We start from the raw sequence: 16,363 nt of genomic DNA on the forward strand, positions 1-16,363 counted from the left end.
CCAATGCCCAGAAATATCCGTACCCGTGGATCCGCCACGCTGGTTTTTTTTTTTTACTTGACTACTGTAATAAAAAGTTTGGGACAGACATCCCCAGAGGCAGTACCTGCATTAGAAGCCCCTGACTTGCAGGTATGGTTAGCTAGATGTCTGTACAGCCAACTGCTTTCTTATGTGTATTGACAATTCTTTGTTGGTTATCTGATTTTAGAATATATGTCATCACTGTAGATCTCATAGGATAATATTGGACTATTGGTTCCCTGATCTGGATATTTTTGCATATTATGTACCCCTATTTGATGCACTTAAAGCCTGCACGTATATGGGCCATTATTATTATTTTAAACATTTAATACAAATCAATTCAGAATTAAGTTCTATTTAAAAATCAAAACAATGTAATAAATGACTTAGCCCATATGTGTATGCATTTCAAAACATAACCACAAGAGGGCACCAATGCAGCATGTGAAGGATCATTGCAGTCAATGCTGCCTTACAAATAAGCAGGATGAGGTGTCACTCCTACAGTTGGTTTTCTAAGAAATTCCTCCACATGGCAGAGAATATGCTGAAGAGCAGTTATACCTTGGGAATATCGACTTGACTGTAGAAATGAAATGAAAATAAAAGTATGGCAGGAACGTACACGTAAACCTCATCGCAGCACGGCCAAAATACAATGCCGAGATTGTGCGAGACACTATGTAGATCACGAATATAAATAAACAGGAAGAGTAATTTTGCATGTGGGTCACAACTATTCCCAATGTTTCTTGAAATGCGACTAACATATGAGCTAATCCTGATAATACCTAAATCGCCGATTCCATCTCTAATCTGGTATGAAACTGAATAAATCTGACCATCTGGCGCTTGGCCTGTGACACATGTGTGAGCAAATCACAATGAAACTGGCAACGTGAGAGTGCAATCCGACCAATACTAATCACTATCTATTGTAATTTATGAGGCATGGCAGGTGAAGCTATAACTGACCTGCACTGGACGGTTTAAGCCCTGTTCACAAGGAGTTTTTTTGCAGGCAGAAAAATCTGCCTCAAAATTCCTTCAGGAATTCAAATTTTGACCTGCTGGTAGAGCACTTGCCACGTTTTTCGCCCACGGCCATTAAGCGCCGCGGGCAAAAACCGCAGCGAAAGACGAGCTCTCTGCCTCCCATTGATGTCAATGGGAGGTCAGAGACGGAAACGCCTGAAGAAAGGGCATGTTGCTTCTTTTTCCCCTCGAGAATTTATTACCGCTCACAAGAAAAAACCCGCCTCCGCCTCCCATTGAAATCAATGGGAGGCGATTTTGGGCGTTTTTTGGTGCTGTTTCTGAAGAGGTTTCCACGTCAAAAACAACGCCAAAATACTTTGTGTGAGCTAGCCCTTATTCTCTGGAACCACTTTGGTTCTCAAATCATCAAATGCAGCACAATACAAGTAAATGGTAATAAACTTCAATAAAAAAAAAAACAGATAGAATTAAGCAACTTTACATATAGTCTTGATTTAAAATGTCTACAGCTTCATTGCAGATCTTTGTGTCCCTGGTAACAAACTACAAAAAAACCACTGTGTAGTTGGATTCTGCAGTCATGTTCTCTTTCATCAGTAGGGAAGAGCTAAAACAGGGTATGGCTACAGGACCAGACTACATAGTGTTTGTTTGTAGTCTGTTACCATGGAGACAGAGGTCTGCATAGGAACTGTAGTCATAAAAAAGGGAGGATTTTTAATCAAGACTACTTGCAACTATGCTTCATTTTTCAATATAGAAGCATTGGAGCAGTGGCATTTAAATATGAGTTCACCTTATTCAGGAGACTTTTCCGGCCGTCTCCAGAATGATTGGAAGTGCAGGTCAGAGGAAAGAAATGATGGCATTTATGTGATTTTTTTTTCTTTAAATACAATTCACTCTTGCCATCTAAATCAGTAGTTTCTATCTCTCTCCCCAGTTGTTACCAAACTACGACTCCCAGTATGTGTGCATGCTGGGAGTCATGGTTTGGCAACAGCTGGAGAGGAACAGGTTGTAGACTACCGATCTAAATAAAGAAACCCAAAAAAGTTGAATGCAGATGTCAGAAATTTGAAATGGTTTTGAACATCTCGTCCTTGCACGGTTTACACAGCACACAATATATTTTCATTTCTTGTTCTCACATCTTGAACTTACTGATGAATGGATTTTGTGCCTCTTACAGACCTCTAAAAGAACTGAGGGCAAAAGTCCCATACATCCAAAGTGACGCCACAGGACAATCCGTAATGAATGAAACGCCAACACCCAGAAAGGAATTTGGTGCTCAGCGAGGATAATAGCAGATCATTTATTCAGATGTAAATATTCTTCTACTTCATGTAAACGGATCATTCAGCTTCGTTACTGTCCTCACAAGACCTTAGATTGTCCGATACACATGAAGTAAAAGCTTCTGAACACTTACAACAAAGATTTGAGCCGACGGATTTGAACCACTGCTCTAGAGCTGTGAATCAGGCCCTCTGTTTACACATGTAAAAACCCAAAGCAGGACAGCCATGGTCCTCGTAAAAAGTCCACATAGTAAAAAGTGATTATACCTCGCAAAGCAGAAGGTCCATGATGTGGAAGACCATGCAGAGGGGAAACTTGGCTGTGAACAAGCTCAAGAACCATTGAGAGGCGTACATGTGGGCTTCCAAATTCAGCGACACAAAGTGGGAGTAAAGTTCAGGCAGCTGATCCTGGCAATGGAAAAAAAGAAACAGAAATAAAATATTACTACGCACAGGAAATGTCATGCTGATGATGGACAGACTGGTTTTAATGCCCAATGGATCACGAAAGAACAGTAGAGAAATGTTATATCTTTAACATGAACGGTAGTAAGTATGGTTGTAAGGGGGATTTCAACTTCTCAAGTTGGTCATAGGAGCAGAGACTTTTCATCCATATCTCAATATATTGTCAGATATATATGAACTATGGACACCTAATGGTTTTTCTTAGGAAAATTAATTCTATTAGATCACAGCAAAAAACAATATGACAGAGCACTTGTATTGCTCCCAGTCCAAAGCCTGTCAATAAGATGATGGATGCTATTGCCCAGCGTTTGAGTATGAATTTCTAAGAATGTTTTTAATATATTTTAGTATTTTTTTGATGCATGCTTTGAAGGGGTTAGGGTTGGAAGTCAAAATTTTATTTGGTCTCCCTGTTGAAGTTCTCTTCTCCTCAACAAATTGTCCCCTCTCCAATCTATCCTGAATGCAGAAGCCAGGCTTATCTTTCTGCCCAACTGCTACACCAATGCCTCTAACCTGTGCCAGTCCCTGCACTGGACCAATATACCAATGCCTCTACCCTGGTTCAGTCACTGAACTGGACAAATATACCAATGCCTCCACCCTGTGCCAGTCACTGCATTGGACCAATATACCAATGCCTCCACCCTGTGCTAGTCACTGCACTGGACCAATATACCAATGCCTCTATCCTGTGCCAGTCACTGCACTGGACCAATATACCAATGCCTCTACCCTGTGCCAGTCACTGCACTGGACAGTTATAACAATGCCTCTACCCTGCGCCAGTCTCTGCACTGCAACATCAATGCCTCTAACCTGCACCAGTCACTGGACTGCTACACCAATGCCTCTACCCTGCGCCAGTTACTGCACAGGACCGCTATACCAATGTCTCTACCCTGTGGCAGTCACTGCACTGGATCACTACATCAATGCCTCTACCCTGTGCCAGTCCCTGAACCGCTATACCAATGCCTCTACCCTGCACCAGTTACTGCACAGGACCGCTATACCAATGTCTCTACCCTGTGCGAGTCATTGGACAAATACACCAAGCCTCTACTCTGCGCCAGTTACGGCACAGGACTGCTAGACCAATGTCTGTACCCTGTGGCAGTCACTGCACTGGACCGCAACACCAATGCCTCTACCCTGCGCCAGCCACAGCACTGGACCGCTACACCAATGCATCTACCCTCCGCCAGTCACTGCACTGGACCGCTACACCAATGCCTCTACTCTGCGCCAGCCACTGCACTGGACCGCTATACCAACGCCTCTACCCTGCGCCAGTCACTGCACTGGACCGCTACACCAATGCTTCTACCCTGTGCCTGCCAGTCACTGGACCTCTACACCAAGCCTCTACCCTGCACTAATTACTGCACAGGACCGCTATACCAAAGTCTCCGCCCTGTGCCAGTCTCTGCACTGTACCGCTACACCAATGCCTCTACCATGCGCCAGTCACTGGATCACTACACCAATGCCTCTACCCTGCGCCAGTCACTGGACCACTACACCAATGCCTCTACCCTGCGCTAGTCACTGGACCACTACACCAATGCCTCTACCCTGCGCTAGTCGCTGCACTAGTTGCCCATTCAAATCAAGTCAAAATTCCAACTCTCACCCACAAAGCTCTCCACAGTGCTGCACCTCCTTACAGATTCTCCCTGACTATCGTCCTGACCGCGATCTATCTTCTGCCAACTAAAAGTAACATCTTCCATAATCTGAACCTCTCATTCCCATTAACACCTTCAATATTATTCCTCAAAACCGGATTCCTTCATTCAACAATATCTCTCACACTCCATGCACTTCATATCTGTGTCTGCACAGATCATGCAGCTTTATATGTCTTCCACAATTTTTTTCTCTTTTTCCCTCAGATGGGCTGAGATATGGCCGTATACCTTTCTTTTAAATTGTGGAATAGCGTAGTAGTTATTATGGAATAGTGTGTGTTCCCTAAGGTTTCCTTTTTTTGTTCCATACAACAGGACCCCGCAAAAAAAAACACAAACATACCGCACAGTATATGTTTTTTAAACATGGGAGTGTATGGGTGACGTACTGTATGCCACTATATGGAATACGTCCCAAGCATCCGTTAAAGGTATATGTCATGAGTTTTTCAATTGCCATAATAGCCTATGGGTGACGGATGACTGATACTTATGCCTAACCGTAGAATCCGTCACCCATAGGCTACTAAAGCATCCGTTTAACAGATACATCATAAGGTGGTCATGAGAGATTTTGACGTATACATTAAATGTATCCCATAATTGTTTATGGCCACTGTTAGGCATCCATCACAGCCTATGCTTAACCTATAGATTGAGAGCTTTTCCCAGCGTATTCGCTAAACGTAGGGGGAAAAACGTGATATAAATGTGAACATTTTAAAGCATGAGTACTATATTGTGGACAGGTTGCCTATTACAATACTTGTGCTTTTGCAAACAAAGCATGGTATTTTGTAATAGATTTGCCTGGGATCTTTCGTTAATGGAATCACAATCAGGTAGCTGAACTTGCTCACTGTGATTCAGCAGATGAATGGTTAAATAGATATGGATTTTGGCCTTACATATAAGATAACAGCATGATGACAGCTACGTTACCCAAATAACCCATAAATGCACATAGTAAGCTTTGGTGGACCAACATTCAAATAGTTTTGGCCACTAGGGGGGAGCTCACTGAAGATGGATTTATACAGCTCCTATTGAAATCAATAATAAATTCTAGATACTATATTATAATATCCACTCCTTGTAATTATATGAAGCCAAGACACGACACAGGGCTGTTTATCCATAATTATTACCATTGTACCATAGAGCTCAATTGCAAATGTATGGGCAGACTTGCAAGTGGAAATTTCATACTTCTATTAGTAAGGTGGAAATTGAGTGTAAAACAACTGGCAAGTTAAAGTGCACATTACTTTTCAGAATAAGCTGTCATATGTGTGTACATGAAGAATAACATTACTTCTGGGCACTAACTGCTATCATGTCTTCTATACACTGCGCACAGAGGAGGAGAATCCTGCTCTCCTATCTGTTATATATATATATATATATACACATACACACACTATATTCCACACCTGTACACATTGTTGCATTTTTGATTGAACACTAATCAAGTCTATATGTGCGTGTTTTCAATGTTTATTTATATGGTTATAATTGCATCACTATCACTGGCATGGAAATGCATTATTGTACGAATAACTTTATTGTAACATTATGTGTATATGTACAATATCCTATTGCACTTTTTAATTATTACTCATTATGTTAATGAGGCTGACGTTTATATTGCACACATGTTGTTGAATCACCATGCTTGAAAAAGGTCCCATAGTAGGACAGAAACATTGCGGCTGTGTTGGCTGAATAAACCACTCTTTTTGATTACTTCGGTGTGCTGTGGGATTTCTTCTATGTATACCTATAATCCGTGGATCAAGATTACCTGCTTGCACCCATTTACATGGTGGATTTTGGATATTGAGTGCTGCTCTTTTGTATATATATATATATATATATATATATATATAAAAATTCAGCACTGGGGTGACGTATAACACTTACCAGGAAGCTGCAACACATCTGTGCGTGTGTATTGCACTCTGGGCAGTGTGCCTGTGTCTCTTTCTCGCTCTGCTCCCTCCTACTTCTCCCCCTCCCCTCTCCATAGATTTTTAAGGTCTCTGAGTCTCTCGGTCTGCTCCTGCTCCTATATCCCCTCTTTAGAGCTTTGTATAGACCGTGAAGAGACATACCCCCACTTCCTGCAGTCCGTCTCCTCTGCTCTGTAACTAGGGACAAATTTGGCTTGACAACAGGGGGTGGACCGCAGATTACAGGAAAGGAGACACCTAGTGGCAGTAACTACACACAGAATTTTCATGAATAAAAGGACAAAGTTTTAACATTAAGCAAATTACAAAGTTGATATATATCAGGTATACTATTAGATTAGCATACGTTTTTGAAAAGTCACTGTCCATATAAAGGATATTTTCCCATAGAAAAAAAAATAAGTCCTTGCATTACCCTCTTCTGTCGATTTCTTAAAAAATACATTCAGACATTTATTACATAAAGTGGTTGTCTCAAAAAGCCCTATGCCTTATTAGTTCAGAGGGATGTTACAGTGGGGTTTCAGCTGCTCGAACCACCTCTGTTAGCCAGGGTGGAAAGCCACAAATAAAATAAAATGATGAACTTTCATTGTGGTAGACCTGACCTAGCCACATATTTCATGGTAATGAAAAGCTGTGGTTTCCATTCATGGGTTCCTCTGCTGGAAAGGTCTGACGGAGCCCACGAGCGTAACGCTGATGTGAAGAGGCCCGAAGTAAAAATGGCATACTAAAAATAACTGAGATGTGATGCTTTTTATTTGGCTTGTGCAACATCAAGAAATCTGAGAGTAAACATTGTCAGCATTCAAAAAAAATCTGTGCTGCAAAATATCAACAGTGACATCCAGGCTGTTTATTATGCAGAAAGAGAGAATGAAGAAACAGATGGCCATTACTAAAGGAAAGGTTCCTAGTAATATTGACAGTAGCATTACTGGGGCTGTGCGCCTGCATATGTATACACAAAAACAAAGAAAGCAAACACATAGTATCCTCTCAACATCCCATGGAAAATCTATCAGTGTCAGGGGGAAAAAACAATAAAAAAGATACAATGTAAAAGTTTGCTGAAAAAGAAAATACAGATATTTAGAATTCAGCAGAATTAAAGGAAAGCTTAAAGAGAACCCCCCCCCCCCCCCCCCCACTCAGCTAATTAACCAGACTTCGTTAGTTACATCAGTCTATGTTTATCAGTCTGGGGGAAACTGTAGAACTTGCAAAGGAAACCATATTGGCTGTCACCCAGATTTCCTAGGATCCCTAGATCTTAGGATATGTTGGGACTCCTTTTCTGTAGGGTACTCATATCCAACTAAGTAAGTGATGGCTGGGATATGCCATCTCTTTCTGATCTCTGGGTGTCAGAACGCCACCTGTGCTGCAGTTCCCTGCATGGTGGGTGGATGGAAGTGGCGCTGTGCAGAGAAAAATGGAGATAGGGACCAGGTTGTGTAAACATTATTCTTAGTATCCCAGCAGTTGGACTTCTACCAATCAGAAAGTGATGGCATATCCTATTGATATGCTACCACTTTATGAAATGAGAAAGCACCTTTAAAGAAATGGTGGGAGTCTTTAGAAAGATACTTTCCTCAGTTTAGATTAAAGGGTGCATCGAAAGATGATGCCGGCAGTGTCTACCGCTAAAAGTTTAGGTGTCCTCAAAGCTACAATTACTTGGTCATCACCGGTGAACAAATCCCCTGCCGGTTTCCAGCAGGACTCTCCTGAAGCCTGTGGCCACTCTCACTTCTTAAAGGGAATGTATTGCTACAAATTTTTTTTTTTTCAGTCAAACAATTATTATTTAAGTGATTACACATTGTTTTCATTTTTTCACAAGTCAGGAAATATTATAAATTAGATTCTAATTTATAACATTTCCATGTGCTGGCCACTAGAGGGAGCAGTTCCCAAAATTGCAGCATGGTCAATGTGGTAAAGCAACCTCATTGATTTATGCTGCAAATTTGGTGTGGACACACTCTCCTCTAGTGTTCTCACACAATCCCCCCTCCCTTCTTCTGGCTAGTGCCAGGAGAGGGAGGGGTTTGAATGTATTCAAACCTCCTACACTGTGTGCCGCCATTTTCTGAGCGACTGCACAGTGTAGGAGGATTAGATACAGGGCTCAGCAGACAGTATCACACGAACATAATACACACGAACATAAATTACCTGATCCTGCCTCCGCTGGCCTTCGCTTCGTTGTACATATGGCCGGAAACCGCATCCGGAAGTCGTCATCTTACTGTCCGGCAGCGGCTTCCGGTCCACATGAAAATGGCGCCGGATTTGACTCTACGAACGAGCTTCGTTTTGGTCTGTGTGGGAGCAGCGCATGCGCCGTTCCCTACACAGACGGCGTACGCTTCTGTGAATGGAACGGCTCCCATTCGCATTCTCTATGGGGCTGTATGTGCCGTATTCCATCTCTGTATGTGTCATTAATCGACACATACAGAGATGAAAAAAAATGGCAGCCTTCATAGAGAAGTAAAAGTCAGAAAACATAACGTAAAACATGAGAACACAATTTAATAAAATGTTTGAAAATATTACATTAAAAGCAATATTATATAAAAAAAAAAATTCATGACACCTTTCCTTTAAGAGTTAATTTAATAAATGACCCAGAAGTCTGAATAGAAAATACGTTTGCACGGCCAGTGAGATCTAATTCCTGTACGGACTTCTGAATGGCATATCACAAATGGTACTCGTGAAGTTATAGCACCCGCAGTCCTGCATGAAAATGGCAGGGATGCCAGGGAAGGTGGCGGTAAGCTAGAAAAATAATTTGTGCAGAAAAATACACAAGCGATTTATCAATGTTTGCAGTGTCACATGCCGGTCACCGTGACCACAACACCTAATCGTTCCAGACCTGTAAATAAACAGCACTAGAACTATTACTCAATGCAGCACGAGATGTCACTTTGGACGGCAGGTGACCAGCAGCTGCAGTGTTTACATGCTGAAAAAAACATTTAAATTGTAAGGCACCTAAACTCCAGGCAAAGCCTGAATTTTCAGTATTTGCCCCGGAGTTTCATTTTAATAATGATTAAAACCAGCACTAACATATTCCACTTTGCTTTACCATCAAGGGAAGTTGATACAAAATGACATATACTGAAAAACAAACTAACAAAGAAATAAAATGATGGGAACCAGTCCGTAGAGCTTACAGTTCAACGGCATTTGTTGCAGGAGCAGATGATCCTTGCAGGATTTTTTATGTTCTCTGCAAAGAAGGCATGCTAACGGATTCAGCAGCAGTAAACAAGTATATGTACATATATTTATTATGTTTTTTTATACAATTTCCAGTAACATAATTGGACATCTAAGGGGCAGTTCACACAGAGTTTCTTTTACGCAAAAACCGTGTCGGAAAACGCGCCAAAAAACGGAGTTTTTTTCCCACGAGCGGAAAAAACGGCTTGCGGGAAAAAGAAGCGACATGCCCTATCTTTGGGCGTTTACGTCTCTGACCTCTCATTGACATCAATGGGAGGCAGAGAAAGCGTATTTTGCGGCGCTCTATGGCCGTGGGCGAAAAACGCCGCGAAAATCGGCGTGCAGGCAGAGCAAAATCTACCTCAAAATTCCAAACTTTTTTATTAAACAGACACTGTCACAGATCCCAGTGCACTATGTATAGTCTATATAAAGATATGCATTATTTTCTGTCCACCGGTCTTAACAGAGGGCAATGGAAAGTGGTGAAGCCAACTCTCATTTTCTTTATGCTCGCTCTGGGGCACTGCCTCTATTAGTTAAATAAACAGCAGCCCCAGAGCAAACACAATGCAAATGAGACTTGGCTCCACTCTTGTTTTACTACTTTCCAATGTCTTCTCTCAAGCAGAGGAAAGCCAGAATCTAGTCTCTATGGGACTCAGGAATTACAAACAAACAAAAAGAAAGTTCATAGATGTTGCTGCATGACATTGAACTTAAACCATCAGATTATGCATGGAAGATAAATAGGAAATCCAATTTTATCTGGTAAAAAAAAAAAAAAAAGTATTTCCTAACCTTGTCACTGACTTTCTCCAGGCTGCTTCCTGCTGAAGTTGTAAGGCTATTGATAAACAATCATCCCTGGCCCGCCCTGCAGTTGAATAGAGTTTTGAACACTGCCTGTGACATGAATGCTGTTGCGCAGCCACAATCTGCCTCCTCTCCTGTGCTTTTTTCCAGAATCTTAGACCTGCGTTTTTCGCTCTCCAGCAGCTCGTGATAATTGTGATCCAATCACACTTCCCTATGTGATGCCTGGACATGGCATCATGGGACATGTAGATACCAGAGCTACTGCCTGCAGATAGTGATTTTTGTAGTCAAGTTAATGGAGAGAAGCTCAATTATTCGCTTTTAAAAACGGTAGGAAAAAATAGAAGAATGCTGTTATAATGTGAGCCAGGTTAGCGGATGGTGGAAATAATTTCATGTGTTAGTTGGACTACAAATGCATGACTACCCCCCTATTGAAATGGGACTTCTGTAAACCTATCAGTGTGCTCAAAAATTGTTAAAGAGTTCTAAAGCCTGTAGCACTGGGCAGCATGACGGTGGCCTGCAAGTCTTTCTGATTTACTGCTAGACTCTCTGGACACGCAACTCACCTGCAACAAATGCTCAAGCTGGAAAAACTTGCACTGCAGATCTTCAAAGTTATTCTTGTAGAGGTTTCTAAACTGATAGTCATACATGATCCTGACCAGTACACAAAATGCCTGCTCTTCTGGCATCTGCAAAAAGAAAAAAAAGAGTCAATATGTTTTTCCATGGATTTCTATAGAATTATAACACACTATGAACTTCTTCTGCTCCCATTATTTTGGACCACAAATAAGCATAATATTTTTTATTAGATTAACTTGTTAATCCCGATCCCAGAACTTGTTTCATTCAATGTGTCTTATGACACATTTTAATTTTTATTTAAGCAAAGATGATAAATTCCATGAACAGCGGTTAAAAAAAATATTAAGCAAAATAATAATAAAAGATAATATGAGAGGGCAGCGGTGCCAGCTCTGTGTCTCTCGTCTGTATATTCAGTGTCTGTGGAGCCGATTGTATTCTGTATAAACTCGCTGCATCTATCAAGAACTTGAATACAAATAACTTGTAAAGGGACATTCAGAAAGTGCCAAACACAAGGGCAGACTCCCACACACGGCTTCTTTTCTCTGTCTCTCAGTGGTTCTAACATAGCCCCTTGCCCCATAGCCCCTTGCCCCATAGTGTCCTTAAAAAATAATATACAAAAGGAAAAGTAAGCGTGCGGTTTATACAAGGGGGTAACTGGCAGACCTGCTAGAAAAAGTAAAAGGTTATCTGCAGAAGTGTTTGTTTATGTATAACTCGCTATGTATGGAACGTCATCGCAAACAAGGAAATTTAAAGGGGTTCTCTGGTTCTTCTTAAAATGTATCAAAATTACAGAAAAAGGGAAGTGGGGTAAATACCCAACCAAACTGCAACTCTCATTTTCCAAAGCCCTATGGAATTTGCACAGACATTGGTAAATCTCTTGGTAACTGCCTCCTTCTGTCATTACACCACCCATCTAACCAGCTACCCACACTCCCTGCTCCAGCACTGGCGATCTACTCCTGCAGAACGAAACGCTACGACGCAGATCTAAGATCTAGGGGGGCCATCCCTGCCTTTATGGAGTTTGAAAGAATTCCTTATGAATATATTCAGTTAGAGAACTCCCACTTTCACCCAAGTTTAGTAAAGATTTTGTTTCGGGAAAACTTTGGCCGATTCTGCTGTTCTCTAATTTATGATATGTAAAGCTGGAGCTTCATTGGGATCAATAGTAATTCGCGAATTATCAGATTATTGCCAGCTATACACATTAGATAGTTGGCTCATCGCTCTCTCCCAAGTTCCGTATAAAAATGCATGCTCGGATCGGCCAACTGTGTTATCTCCAGAGGAAGCAAAGGATTGGGCATATAGAAACACAACATTCTCGATCCTTCTTTCCTTTAAAGATACACCGTCACCTTGGAAAACCCCTAAAGTAATCTCAAAGAGCGTAAAGGCTATATACACACACCTTTGAAAACATACATACATTATTTATATATAATGTGTATATATATATATATATATATATATATATATATATATATATATATAAAAAGATAGAAGAAAAAAGCAGCACTTCGTATTTGTATATGTTGGTGTAATGCGATCCCGACCTCGATTCAACGGTCCTATAGATATATGTAGAAATGACCGCAGCACTCCAAAAGTTGATGTCAAACGATGTGGTTTATTATTCCATGTTTCAGAGACCAGCTACGTTTCAGTCCTCTCACAGGACTGGCAGGGGAGATATTGTCTCCCCATTGGAGGGTTTCTTAAAGGAGTATGCCGACTACAGATACTGATGACACATCTCTAGGTTATGCCATCAGTATGATTGGTAGTGGTCACACTGTTGGGACTCCCACTGACAGCTAAAATGAAAGGGATGAGGTCGCCTCGGCACATCTTTAAAATTGCCCCAATCCTGAACAGGCGATGTATCGAGTATTGCAACACATCCCAATTCAAGTGAACGGGGGCTGTTCCTACACAACACCAGGTTTCTTCCTTTTTTGTTAGCCGTTTTTTTTAATGTATATTTCTTTGCTATATAAGCTAAAGTTGGGGGGAGTGGGAACCTTCATTCATTTCTACTAGATTTACTTTTTATCATTAATATTTGTCTTTTACAGATGTTTAAAGGGACTTGATGGGTTACTGACATCAATGGTAACAAAAATGTTTTGGGTGATTTTGCTTTTTTTTTTAGTGTTAAGGCGCTGTTCACGTGGTGCTTAGGCTCTACACTCTGCAGCGTACTAATAAAACGTTAATAGCCAAAGGTACGCAAAGAGCGTCCTTGGCATACGTTTGGCTGATATATGTCGGTATAGATTTTTTTAATTATTATTTTTTAACTGTATTGGAGAATGTAGTCGATTGTGCTTTTCAAGGGAATCTCGCAAAAAGCGTATAATTTTTAATTTTTTTTTTTTTTTTTTACAATGGCAGAAATATGTCACTATATATACGTACAGTCTAGAAAATACATTCTGGGGTTCACTTTAAACATGTATGCCAAATGTATGCCAGACACCTTAAAGACAAAGCCTGATTCACCTTCTTTAGACGAGACTAGTGGTGACCATGCCCTGGATCACTGACGGGGAGTTTAGAGCATACCTGATGGTGCATCTCTATTAAATGGGTTTTGGGCAGATGTTTTGGTTAGGACAGTCGTTTAATATAAAGACCACATATTTCCTGGATTTACAAAAGATAAAGTGAGTGATTCCAAAGCAATGATACAATTACCTGAGTAATGATATTAAATGTTACAAGGCAGATCCGTGTAACAAGACACTAATGTGATCATTTCTGAGGAACAAAGACAACTCCAAGGTGACCTCCAATATTTCTAACAACTACTTACCCGTAGCCACAACGGCACGTCCCTCTACCGTCCTGCAGCCCGGCCTCCTGGGATTACGTTTCATCCTATGTGACTGATGTAGCCTGTGATTGGCTACAGAAGTCACTTTGGATGAAATGTCATTCCAGGAGGCCGGCCTGGACGAAGCAGCACAGAATTCAGGATAATTATACGATTTTTTATTTTCTTTCTGAGTTGCGATTTTTGCGGCAGTATTGCAGCTTTCCCGCCGCAAAAATCTCAACATCTGCTATTTGTTGCGGGCTTTACATCTCCATTGAATAAAAAAATATATAAGTGCATCGCAGGTCAATTTCTGAGCGTTTTTTCCGCTTTTCATTTATGCAGTGTGTGGATCAAATTTGTTCAAATCTTATCCACTCTGCTGCTACTGTATTATGCTGCAGATTTTCTGAAACAAAACCGCTGCAGGAAATACCTAGTATTTACGCCACGTGTGAACCCGGCCTAAAAAAGTTACATGCACAGCAGCAACTGGAGTTTATACGTTATAGCGGTCACTTGAATCTATCATCATCATCATCATCATCTGGAGCACTATTTCGAAAAAGCAATTCTGTTCCCGACTAGAAAGAGCGCAGCATGTGAACAGTTAAATCCTAGGAAATGTCTCCGTGTTTTCAATCTTCCATCACTTGTAGATGCTGGAAAGCCTCCCCCGCTGAATGAATCACATTGCCTGTTACTCACATGAAGCAGCAGCACCGCAGCTAGGAAGCTTTGGCCCTGACAATAGCCAATATCCTCATCGTATAAAGAGTATGCCTGCAAAAGAAAGTAGAGAATATAGAGGTCTGAGTGATCAGTACAAAGGGATCAAGAAGAATTTATTTCTGGCAGTTGAATGGCTCTAACAAGTATCATACCGCAAGCAGTTTTTGATTATTTTCCTCCACTTTAGAATGCACCTGTCGCCTACCCATACAAAACACACAATGCAAAACACTAAATGATCAGTATGACCCCCCAAACCATCATGCCCCCTAGTGACAAGAACCTGTAATGACAGACGGGCACCTAGGAAAACACAAAATAAAAACCCATTCAGGTCACGTCACCACAATTCTCATTGCACCTCTCCTCCTGAAATACTGGATGATTAAGCCACAATTATAACTCATTAACAGCGAATGTAGGACTTCATTACATAGAGCAGTTGTCCCTGTGCATAAGCAATTTTAAATATTTGGAGGGCAAAAATGGGGCAAATGGATCCCAAAAATAGCATATCATAAAAGGTCACTTGGCGTGAATAGATGTGAAGAAAGGGCGCCACTAATTATCTCCATTGCTTGGTGACGTGTTTGGATTGCACTTCATGTGTTTTTGTAGCGTTGTGCTCTTAAAAAAATCCACATTTTCCAGTTTGCTAGGAACCCTCTTGCCCGTAGTAGATAATCACTTGCACCATATTGTAGCAATATTCTATCCATACATGATGCCCACTCATGACTTCTCCATCAATATCCTAAAATAACTGGCATGGCCAGCATCAGCACTAAGCAAAGCTGGGCAGCTTCCTGTGTCCATTGGGATTGGGGTGCTCATGGCTACCTGGGTAAACAAGCTTTTGGCAAAGACAGGGAGCCCAATGTGACCCAAGGGCAAATATAGACCTTGAGCTGGCTTTGATAACCAATACAAACAAACAAAACCCTGCTGGATCATTCAGCATGTTCTTCTGTATTCAGCAGGAAGATCATTTTTAAGGTCCATTTTTCCTATAATTAACCAACATAACCCGTTAATATTAGCTGCTGGTGTGTTATCTTGTTCTAAGGCGGTGTTCACATGGGGCGTTTTTTGTTGAGTTTTTAACATGCATTTTTTTGTTTTGGTTGATAAACTTCCATTGACAGAAATAGGAGTTTATCTACTGAAATGAAGAAAAAAAACCGGCATGCTAAAAACGCACCATGTGAACCCAGCCGTACAGATACTGGGTTTTTCAAATATGACAATAAATAACAGCAGCCATTGATGTACTAACAAGAGTTGTTCATAGTCACTAAATGTGTGAATGCAATTCTAGATTTTGAATTTTGCAACAGTGTTATAGGTTCCCAGATAGGGGTATGCCAGTCATTGTAATTGTTGGGTAACGTAAAATGTGCATGTTTAATTTTTTCTTTTTTTAAAATTTGATGATCATCATTAAAGGATTTTAATGATGGCCTATCCTTTCATTCATCGACTGATCATGTAGTTTTTGCAGCATTAAATATTATGTGTAAACAGGGAGATGTGCTGTTGACATGATGGAAATGTATAGGGACGAGCGATCGTAGTAACGATCACTCGTCCCCATTCATAACCAATCGTTGCTCCTTGTGAAAGGAGCCAACAAGCGCCGATCAATGAGCGGTCTTG

The 16,363-nt window shown here is 41.0% G+C and overlaps 1 protein-coding gene across 2 annotated transcripts in view; it reads right to left on the reverse strand.

Moving 5' to 3' along the window:
* The window catches only part of RABGAP1L (RAB GTPase activating protein 1 like), a 237,701-nt gene that overhangs the window by 60,415 nt on the left and 160,923 nt on the right, over positions 1 to 16,363 (reverse strand). For both annotated transcript variants that reach the window (XM_075833054.1, XM_075833055.1), the window contains exons 15-17: positions 14,684 to 14,758; positions 11,115 to 11,240; positions 2,598 to 2,741 (exon numbers count right to left, since the gene is read on the reverse strand). In XM_075833054.1, coding sequence (XP_075689169.1) covers positions 2,598 to 2,741; positions 11,115 to 11,240; positions 14,684 to 14,758 — 345 coding nt within the window. The remainder of the gene's footprint in view (positions 1 to 2,597; positions 2,742 to 11,114; positions 11,241 to 14,683; positions 14,759 to 16,363) is intronic.

The sequence above is a fragment of the Rhinoderma darwinii genome, chromosome 7 (genome assembly GCF_050947455.1).
Source record: "Rhinoderma darwinii isolate aRhiDar2 chromosome 7, aRhiDar2.hap1, whole genome shotgun sequence".
NCBI classification, from domain to species: domain Eukaryota; kingdom Metazoa; phylum Chordata; class Amphibia; order Anura; family Rhinodermatidae; genus Rhinoderma; species Rhinoderma darwinii.